Raw genomic sequence first — 10,835 nt, 5'->3', positions numbered from 1 at the left:
GTGGCAAGAAGGTCGCTGTTTCGAGCCCCGGCTGGGTCAGTTTCTTTGTGGAGTTTGCATGTTCTCCCTGTGTGGGCATGGGTGACTTGAATAAACTAAATTGGCCAGAGTGTATGTGTGCGAATGAGTGTGTATGGGTGTTTCCCAGTGATGGGTTGCAACTGGAAGATCATCCACTGAGTAAAACATATGCTGGATAAGTTGGCGGTTCGTTCCGCTGTGGGACCCCCGATTAATCAAGGGACCAAGCCGAAGGAAAATGAATTTGCTTACCCAATTGACCTATACAGTGCTGTCGCCTCACAGTAAGAAGGTCGCCGGTTTGAGCTTCTGTTGGGTCGGTTGACGTTTCTGTGTGGAGTTCGCATGTTCTCCCTGCGTTCGCATGGGTTTCCTCCACAGTTTCCTCCATTGGGTAGGCTAAATTGTCCAAAGTGTATGAGTGTGAGTAAGTGTGGATGTTTCCCAGAGATGGGTTGCAGCTGGAAGGGCATCCGCTGCGTAAAACATGTGCTGGATAAGTTGGCGGTTCGTTCCGCTGTGGGGACCCCCGATTAATCAAGGGACCAAGCCGAAGGAAAATGAATTTGCTTACCCAATTGACCTATACAGTGCTGTCGCCTCACAGTAAGAAGGTCGCCGGTTTGAGCTTCTGTTGGGTCGGTTGACGTTTCTGTGTGGAGTTTGCATGTTCTCCCTGCGTTCGCATGGGTTTCCTCCACAGTTTCCTCCATTAGTAAGCTAAATTGTCCGTAGTGTATGAGTGTGAGTGAGTGTGTGGATGTTTCCCAGAGATGGGTTGCAGCTGGAAGGGCATCCGCTGCGTAAAACATGTGCTGGATAAGTTGGCGGTTCATTCTGCTGTGGTGACCCCGGATTAATAAAGGGACTAAGCTGAAAAGAAAATGGATGATTGAATTGACCTATACTATGTCTTTGGACGTGTGGGGGAAACCGGAGCACCCGGAGGAAACCCACACGAACACGGGGAGAACATGCAAACTCCACACAGAAATGCCAACTGGCACAGCCGGGACTCAAACCAGTGACCTTCTTCCTGTGAGTTGACAGTGCTAACCACTCACAAAACCATAAAATATTTATATAGTCACAAAACAAAATTTTTTGTTAACCGCATAATTGTAGCCCCACTTTTGGTTAACTTGAAAATGACATATAACATCACATATGCATGACACATAGTTTGTCAAAATAAGTTAAGGTTTGAAAAAAATAACTGGTTAAAGCAATAACCATAGCTCAATTTCTATCTTTTTTTATCATAAAACTTATATATTTGCTTCTCGAGTAAATGTATCTTAATTTAAGAATGTTTAGAAGACAAAATGTTTGTGACTACTGTTTTATTGTTTTTGTGGTAACTTGAAATTATTACTTTAAAGTAGGGCCGCTTGATACTGGGATAATATGTGATATGCAATATTGCTGTTTAGTATTGTAATACCGATATTTCTTACGATATAACATTTCCCTAGAAACATGTTATTTTTATTAACTGTGTTTTTAAATCATTTATTTATGTAACGATATTAAAATATGCAGGTAAAATATTCTTCAGATCTAATTTAATTTAAATTCAGACTTGCATACTGTGTCAAGGTGCAAACATTTAGGGTCCTATAATACACCTGAAACAATAAGGCGCAAGACGTGCATGGCATGATTTGTTGCTATTTTCAGACCAGCGCAAACCTCATTTTCACATTTTGTGCCATGTTGTTTAAGTAGCAAATCCGTTTGGGCCACTTTGTGGACTCATGGGTGTGCTGCACTGTAAAGGAGGTGTGTTAAGGTGCATTGTTGGCACGTTGCTATTTTGAAGAACTGAAATAGACTGCGCCATTGACCAACTATAAGCTGCTCTAAAGTCCAGCGCAGAGCGCGTTAGTTATGTACCTATACAGGTTCAAATGCTTACACATTGTTTAATACACACAGGATGTACAGCAATACACAAATATCTTCACGTTACAAAAAATATTATTTTCTACATAAATAAAAAACCCTGCCTGCATGCTTTCTTCACCTCAGGGGACTTATTGTTTATTTATTAGTTTGCTTGAAACAAATCTTTGTGTTTAACAAACTAAATTAAATATGTAGGCTAATGGATGTCTTCAGTGGAGTTTGTTTCCACCGTTTCCTTACTCCACCAAAGTAAAGGAGTAAAGAGTAAAAGTAAAGAGAAAGTAAAGAGGCCGAATGGAGGAGGCTCGTTCTTTACCCTTGCGCTGCAGATGCTGTTTAACTGTTTTCTCGCTAGTCAAGTCCCCTATTTAAATAGCAAATGCACCACGGCGCGATGCAACTGGCTCTTAAAGGAAATGAGATATGAGACTCTGATTGGTTTAATGCACGTCATGCACAAAACACACCCATAACTCATTAAGAGAATCAGCACAACCCTGTTAGACCATGCACCGCGACGCAGAAGTGTATTTTTCCCTCCTTAAAATAGCAAAAGGGGATTCGGACACACCCTTAATGCTATCGCACCATGAGCTTTACACTTTGCGCCTACATCGTGAAAATAGAGCCATTAGTCTGTAAAACAGTATGAATAAGTGAAAACCTCCGCAGATAGTCTGACTTTGATTGGCTGTTGTGATTTTCCTCGTGTCTCAACTCCTGCCTAGTGTTTATTTTGCTCCAGCCAATAGCAGAACATCAACTACTGGGGAGGCGGTGCTAAATATAGTAAGATTGATTGGTCAAATTTAGATGAACAACCAATTCATAATTCATAAATGTCATTTACCACACGTCTGCAATATGTGTTGCATATACTATTATCACGTAAAAGCTAATTTTGCGATATATTGTGCAGCCCTACTTTAAAGTGCTCTTGTAAATGAGCAGCACATCTATCAGTTGCCACTAATTTTGTTAGCACTCGACAGAAAGTTTTTAATGAGTAAACTGTTTGCTCTAAATATTAGCTTCAGTTTTACTGAACACTAACAATTTATTATGCCATTTGTTTTAATGTAAAGGCTCTTATGATGGGCTCAAAGCGCCGGAGAGCCACTTCTCCGTCTAGCAGTGTGAGTGGAGGAGATTTTGAGGACAGCCAATCCACATCCATATCTTCAACCAGTCGGAAGAGAAGAAGAATCGCTAACATCCCCACCGTTGACCCTGTGAGTTTAGTCCATCATAATGGACTCTTCCTTAATTTTAAGAGATGCAGCTGTTCACTAGAACCGAAGAGTACATTCACACAGAGCACACAGGACAAAATAAAACGAAGCAAAATATCACTAGCCAAAAGTACATTGTACAAGTCCAAATCATCGATTTTCATTTATTGTTAAAAATCATTAATAAAATATTAAGTAAAGATCACGTTAAATAAATATTCTTCCATGAATAGATACAAATTACATTTTTGATCAGGGATATGCATTACTAATATTTGAATTTGAACCATTTTAAAAGTGATTTTCTCAGATTCAATATTTTTCAGATGTGTTTCAGCCATATTAACCTTATTCTCCGCGTACAAATGGGCGCGGCCATTTGAATTATTTTGGCTCGAGACTTCCGGTCTCATTCACTTCCATTCATTTTTAAACGTTAAAAACAGCTCGTTTTGCTGCTTGGTGTTGCAAACTGATATTTCGTTATTATATTATTCTTCTTTGTCTGTATTGTCATGCAAACACTTGTTTGTAGAGTAAGTAGTTTGACCGTTTTCTGCCGTTTATTATTCCTAGTCATTTCTCCCATAGACAGCTGAATCGGAAGTTCTAAAACAATCGCAAAAACACGCGCACCTCCGCATTGAAGAATAAGGTCAATACCGTCTTTTCCTAACAAACTATACATCAATGGAAGTCTCAAGGCCCGTGCACACCGAGACGTTTTTTCCTCGCGTTTTCCGTCGACGTTTAACACCTCGTGACTAAATAAAGGGCGGCAATGTGATCGTGCACACCAACGCGCAAAACGCCAGGCGTTAAAGCGTCATTTTTAAAGAAACGCCTCATGCTCGTTTTTTTGTTTTGACCTTCTCATCCAATCAGATTGGCACTTTTGTTCATGTGCATGGAGCTGCTGACGTTACAGTAAACAGCACTTGAAGGCGCTCAAGCGCAAAACTGCTCTACTGAAAAATCCAGCTTAAACCAGCCTAGGCTGGTTTTAGCTGATAGACCAGCCTGGTTTTAGAGGGGTTTTGGCCATTTCCAGCCTGGTCTTAGCTGGTCAGGCTGGAAAATGACCAGCTAAAACCAGCTTGACCACCTAGCCAGGCCCGGAGCCTAGCCAAAACCAGCTATGTCCATCTTAAACCAGGCTGGTCAAACTGGTTTTAGCTGGATTTAGCTGGTCATTTGCCTGACCAGCTAAGACCAGGCTGGAAAAGGCTGGTAACCAGCCTGGAAATGGCCAAAACCCCTCTAAAACCAGGCTGGTCAACCAGCTAAGACTAGCCAACCAGCCTAGGCTGGTTTAAGCTGGATTTTTCAGCAGGGTGTCAAAGCGAGCGCACATTGAAGAAGATGCCCAGAGGTGATATGAACGTGGAGCTGCTTATTGCACTGGTAAACAATAATCATTTCTTCATCGCTGGAGCTGGAGCTGCTACTTGAACCATCCATACTTGTTCGAGTCACCAGTAACTTTATCAACAAGCGTGTCAACTTCTTCTCTTCCTCTTTTTCTGTGTTATAAGCGGGGTACCAGAAGCTTAAAGTTGTGTAGCGCCATCTAACGTCAAGGTGTGATTTTGCATACTCTTCTGCTCGATGCCAGTGAAAATCGATTGGGTTTGAATACGGAAAAACGTCTCGTAAAACTCAGACGATAAACGCAAACGAAAAGCGTCACGGTGTGTTCGAGCCTTTATTCATTTAAACTTGACCCTTCATGAGTGGTTTAGTGGTCCAGGCTCACATATACAGTAGAATTTCTGTGAATATTTCTTTCTTTTTCAAATATTTCCCAAATGATGTTTAACAGAGAAAGGCATGTTTTACAGTATGTCTGATAATATTTTTTCTTCTAGAGAAAGTCTAAATATTATTAGTTCTCTCAAGCAATATTTGTTTTCGAGTGTGTACAGAACAAACCATCTTTATACAATGACTTGCCTATTTATACTAACTTGGCTAATTAACCTAGTTAACTCTTTAAACTGCACTTAAAGCTGAAAACTAGTATCTTAAAAATATCTAGTCAAATATTATGTGCTGTCATTATGGCAAACATAAAAAAAAGCAGTTATTATAAATGAGTTATTAAAACTATTATGTTTAGAAATGTGTTTCCGTTAAACAGAAATTGGGGAAAAATATACAGGGGGCGTAATAATTTTGACTTTAATTGTATGTATACTTTTATTTGGGCAATGCTCTCACAGATCACTCCACATCATATGTAGGAATATGCTGCAATGTTGATTGTTCTTGTGTGCCGCTATACATCTCTTTTCTGGCAGATTGCGGTGTGTCATGAGTTGTACAACACTATCAGAGACTATAAGGATGACCAGGGCCGGATGCTGTGTGAACTCTTCATCAGAGCACCAAAGAGAAGGTCAGTCACACGTTACAGATCTAACCAAATGATAAAAATGAAAAACAAATGATTCATTGGATTTACTAAATATTTTTTGGTAAGTGATTGCAAACAATTTATATGGGCTGAATTTAAATTTAGTAATGTTCAACTTAATGGGCTCTTGTTTAACGATATAGGCGCAAAGTCTAAAGCACATGGCGCAAAAGTATTAAGGGTGTGTGCGAATCCACTTTCGCTTTTTTAAAGAATATGCTCTGCGCCCCGGTGCATGGTCTAACAGGGTTGTACTTATTCTATTAATGTGTTCTGGGTGTGTGTTGAGCATAACGCGTATAAAATTAATCAGAGTCTCATCTTTCATTCCCTTTAAGAGTCAGTTGCGTCGTGCCGTAGTGCATTTGCTATTTACATGGAGGACTTTGTAACTGTAAAAACTGAACTCTTCACTAGCGAGAAACCAGTTAAACAGAGCATCTGCAGCGCGAGGATAAAGAACGAGCCTCCTCCATTCGGCCTCTTTACTTTTTTTATATTATATTTTTATTTTGACTATAAAGCAACACAGAACAATACAAAAAGCAACAACAACTATAAAGTTTAACCCACTAAATTCACCTGTACCGCATGTCTTTGGACTATGGGGGAGACCGGAGCACCCGGAGGAAACCCACGCGAACGCAGGGAGAACATGCAAACTGAGGCTCGAACCGGCGACCTTCTTGCTGTGAGGCGACAGCACTACCTACTGCGCCACTGCGTCGCCCTATCCTTGACGTTTGACAGATAATTAAAAAAGGGTTTCCAGGTGGCTTTGAAGCCGGCAATGTTATCAGATAGATTGTGTCTAAGTCACTCTAAATGTAGATTGCTAGAAAATTCTGGATTTAAAAAGTGGTTTTGATGCCTTTTCCCATAAACAAAGAATAATTTTTTAGCTATCACCGTTCCATATTGGACAGCTTTTTTAACTTGATGACTGAACCCACGAAGTGAGTCAGACCAACCAAAAACAGCAATTACTGGATCAGAGGCGAGGTCACAAGAATAAGACTTAGAGTAATAGCTGACAATTTCGCTTCAAAACTCAAAAAGTTGCTTTCTTTACTTTACTTTTACTCTTTACTCCTTTACTTTTGTGTATAAGGAAACAGTGGAAACTCACTGCACTGAAGACATCCATTAGCCTACATATTTATTTAGTTTGTTAAGCTCAAAGATTTGTTTCAAAACTATTTCTAATTTCAGTTCTAATTTTCAGCAAACGAATAAATGAACAATAATAACGGAAGTGTGGTCAAAAAACTGAGTTATATCCAGACACGCGTCCTATTCCTATGCCCCATATGATGATACAGACGTCTCCAAAACCCGACGCAGTGGCGCAGTAGGTAGTGCTGTCGCTTCACAGCAAGAAGGTCACTGGTTCGAGCCTCGGCTGGGTCAGTTGGCGTTTCTGTGTGGAGCTTGCATGTTCTCCCTGCGTTTGTGTGGGTTTCCTCCAGGTGCTCTGGTTTCCCCCCACAGTCCAAAGACATGCGGTACAGGTGAATTGGGTAGGCTAAATTGTCCGTAGTGTATGAATGTGTGCGAATGAGTGTGTATGGCTTTCCCAGTGATGGGTTGCAGCTGGAAGGGCATCCGCTGCGTAAAACATATGCTGGATAAGTTGGGGGTTCATTCCGCTGTGGCGACCCCAGATTAATAAAGGGACTAAGCCTAAAAGAAAATGAATGAATGAATGAATAAATATGCATATAATCAATAATACCTCCAATAATAATAACATTATACAAATGCAAATTGTCATGAATAAACTGAAAATAGCCCCCCGAGGTGAAGACTTGGGAGAAGGCAGTGGTTTTTATATTTATGTAGAAAATAATCATTTTTGTAACATTTTAATTCTTTAATTATTTTCATTTGTAAAGATATTTGTGTATTGCTGTACATCCTATGTGTATTAAGCAATGTGTAAGGGTTTGGACCCTCAATGGTGCATATAATATGGACTTTAGAGTAGGTTTTAGTTGGTCAGTGGCGCGGTCTATTTCAGTTTTTCAAAATAGCAACGCGCCAACAATGCGCCTTAACACACCTCCTTTTCAGACCAGCACGCCCTTGAGTGCACAGAGTGGAGCAAATGCATTTGCGATTAAAAAACGTGGCACAAAACGTAAAAATGTGACCTGCGCATGTTTGAAAATAGCAACAAATCACGCCATACATGCTCTACGCCTTATTGCACCGGGTATATGATAGGGTCCACTGTGTTTGTTTAAATTCGGCCCATATAAATTGTTTGCAACCACTTGGGTTTAAAGGTTGTGTGTTGCTCAGTAATTTTAGGACACATTTGATGGAAACTTTTGAACCACTTTAAATGTTGGCTATTGTGAATCGCACTATTGACCAACTAAAATCTTTTAAAAAAGTTTTTATTTGTTATTTACAGAGCATGTTAATGATATGCGCCTTTGTGGGTCTAAAAGGTGCTACTCATTGCTTATTACACACACAGGGATGCAGCACACAAATATGTTTCATTCATTCATTTTCTTTTCGGCTAAGTCCCTTAATTAATCAGGGGTCGCCACATGAGAAAGAACCGCCATCTTTTCTAGCATATGTTTTACGCAGCGGATGCTCTCCCTGCCGCAACCCATCACTGGGACAACGAATATGTTTAAATATGAAAAATTAAATGATTAAATTAAACCCCCATGTAAAAAAATTCTCCCAACAGGAATCAGCCAGATTACTATGACGTGGTGTCGCAGCCCATTGACATGATGAAGATCCAGCAGAAGCTGAAGATGGAGGAGTACGACGATGTTGAGCAGCTCACAAGCGACTTTCAGCTCTTATTCAATAATGCCAAGACATACTACAAAGTACGTATCACTATCTCACACTACCATTCAAAGGTCTGGAGTTATTACAAGTCTCTTTATGCTCGCCAAGGCTAACTCTAGTAATGTAACATTATTACTTTTTTTTTCTTGCTTTGTTTGAGTATATTTTAACATATAATTTTTTCCTTTGCAGTCAAAGGTAGAACAGTTTGGGACAGTATGGAAAACGCAAATAAAACAAGAAAGTAGTGATTTCTAAATTAACTTTGACTTGTATTTCATTACAGATAATACAACAAACATTATTTAATGTGTTCCTCATGATAACAAACACATAATCCAATTTTGGTTCTTGCAACACATTTCAAAAAAGTTGGAGCAGTAAAGCATTTACCACATCATAATGTTGGCATTTCTTTTCACAACACTTAAAAGACATTTAGGGACTGAAGATACAAAGGGATGAATTGTTTCAGGTGTCATTTTGTCCAATTCTTCCTGCAAAAAAGTCTTAAGGTGGGCAACAGAACAGGGTCTTTGTTGTTGCATTTTGAGCTTCAAAATGCACTACAGATTCTCTATTGGAGACAGGTCGGGGCTGCAGGCAGGCCAATCAAGTACCTATATCCTCTTGCTCCTCAGCCAGGACAAGTCAGAATTATTAGCCCCCCTGTTTTTTTCCCAAACCTTTGTTTAACGGAGCAAAGATTTTTTTCAACACATTTCTAAACATAATAGTTTTGATAACTCATTTCTAATAACTGATTTATTTGATTTTTGCCATGATGACAGTAAATAATATTTGACTAGATAATTTTAAAGACGCTTCTATACAGCTTAAAGTGACATTTAAGAGCTTAAATAGGTTAATTTGTTCTGTAGACTATTGAAAAAAATATATAGATTAAAGGGGCTAATAATTTCGTCCTTAAAATGGCATTTATTAATTTATTATTCTAGCTGAAATAAACAAATAAGACTTTCTCCAGAAGAAAAAATATTATCAGACATACTGACATATATATATGTATGTATGTATGTATGTATGTGTGTATGTGTGTGTATATATATATATATATATATATTATATGTATGTATGTGTGTGTATATATATGTATTAGGATTGTTTGATAGAAGATAAAATGGAATTCTAAATAACAGCATGTATTTTAAATATAAATAATTTTGGAATACAAAAAACATATTGATTTCCACAAAGAAAGGGAAACGTAGCCAAAGCTTTGTCGATTTTTAACTTCAAGAACTGAATTGCTATGTGAGGCAACATGATGGCTCAGTTGTTAGCACTGTTGCCTCACAGCAAGAAGGTCACTGGTTCGAGTCCCGGCTGGGTCAGTTGGCATTTCTGGCATTTCTGTGTGGAGTTTGCATGTTCTCCCCATGTTATTGTTTATTTTCTCCGGGTGCTCCAGATTCCCCAACAGTCCAAACACATGCACTCTAGGTGAATTGAATAAACTAAATTGGCTGTAGTGTATGTGTGTGAATGCAAGAGTGTATGCAAGAGTGTTTCCCAGTGCTGGGTTGCCACTGGAATGGCATCCGGTGCTTAAAAACATGCTGGAATAGTTGGCAGTTCATTCTGCTGTGGCGACCCCTGATGAATAAAGGAACTAAGCCGAAGGAAAGCGAATAATTGAATGAATTGTTATGTGATACTAAAGACACCAGCGCCATCACAGGTCTATTTAAAGTATATCCAAAATGAAAAAAAAATCACAACATCACTGTCATACCTGTATTTTTGATCAAATAAATAAATGAATCAAAATAAATTTCATTTAGTATAAAAAAAGCATAGTTAACTGGTAAAGTGCATGAATGTTTTGTTTGACTTATTTCACTTGTGTAATATTGTACTATGAGGATATGAGATTGAAATATTGTTGTTTATAGGATGAATTTTTGATGTTCCTTTTTTAAATATCTACTAAATAAATAAATATCAATTAAAAATAAAACCTGAAACCTCTTCTCTTTTTTTTTGTGTTTTTGCGCAGCCAGAAACTCCAGAATACAGAGCAGCTTGTAAACTGTGGGATCTGTATATTCGTACCAAAAACGAGTTTGTGCAGCGAGGAGACTACGATGAAGATGATGATGATGACGACCCACAGGAGAACCCTGGAGGAGCCACAGAGGAGGAGGTCAGACCACACACACATCCTCTTCTCAGTCAAACACTGCACGCCAAATGTATGGGTTACACTTCTGGTTTGAGGAAAATAATGACACCTCATTTTAAAACAGAAAAATAAGGATACAAATGTGATTAACATGCGGCTTGCTTTGCTTTCACAGTCTATGTCGAGCCTTAAGGAAGTTCTTGGGATGCTTCTGGATGCTGTGTTGACCTACACTGAACACGGCCGCCTTATTAGCGAACTTTTCCAGAGACTTCCCTCTAAAATGGTAGCT

The 10,835-nt window shown here is 39.0% G+C and overlaps 1 protein-coding gene across 2 annotated transcripts in view; it reads left to right on the top strand.

The window, feature by feature from the left end:
* Positions 1-10,835, top strand: part of pbrm1 (polybromo 1) — a 53,255-nt gene that overhangs the window by 1,083 nt on the left and 41,337 nt on the right. For both annotated transcript variants that reach the window (XM_056467722.1, XM_056467721.1), the window contains exons 2-6: positions 3,015-3,161; positions 5,462-5,559; positions 8,288-8,435; positions 10,418-10,564; positions 10,719-10,829. In XM_056467722.1, coding sequence (XP_056323697.1) covers positions 3,021-3,161; positions 5,462-5,559; positions 8,288-8,435; positions 10,418-10,564; positions 10,719-10,829 — 645 coding nt within the window. In that variant the 5' untranslated portion in view covers positions 3,015-3,020. The remainder of the gene's footprint in view (positions 1-3,014; positions 3,162-5,461; positions 5,560-8,287; positions 8,436-10,417; positions 10,565-10,718; positions 10,830-10,835) is intronic.

The sequence above is a fragment of the Danio aesculapii genome, chromosome 11, assembly GCF_903798145.1.
Source record: "Danio aesculapii chromosome 11, fDanAes4.1, whole genome shotgun sequence".
NCBI lineage: Eukaryota > Metazoa > Chordata > Actinopteri > Cypriniformes > Danionidae > Danio > Danio aesculapii.
The sequence above is the reverse complement of the archived record's forward strand: the minus strand, read 5'-3'. Positions and strand labels throughout refer to the sequence as shown.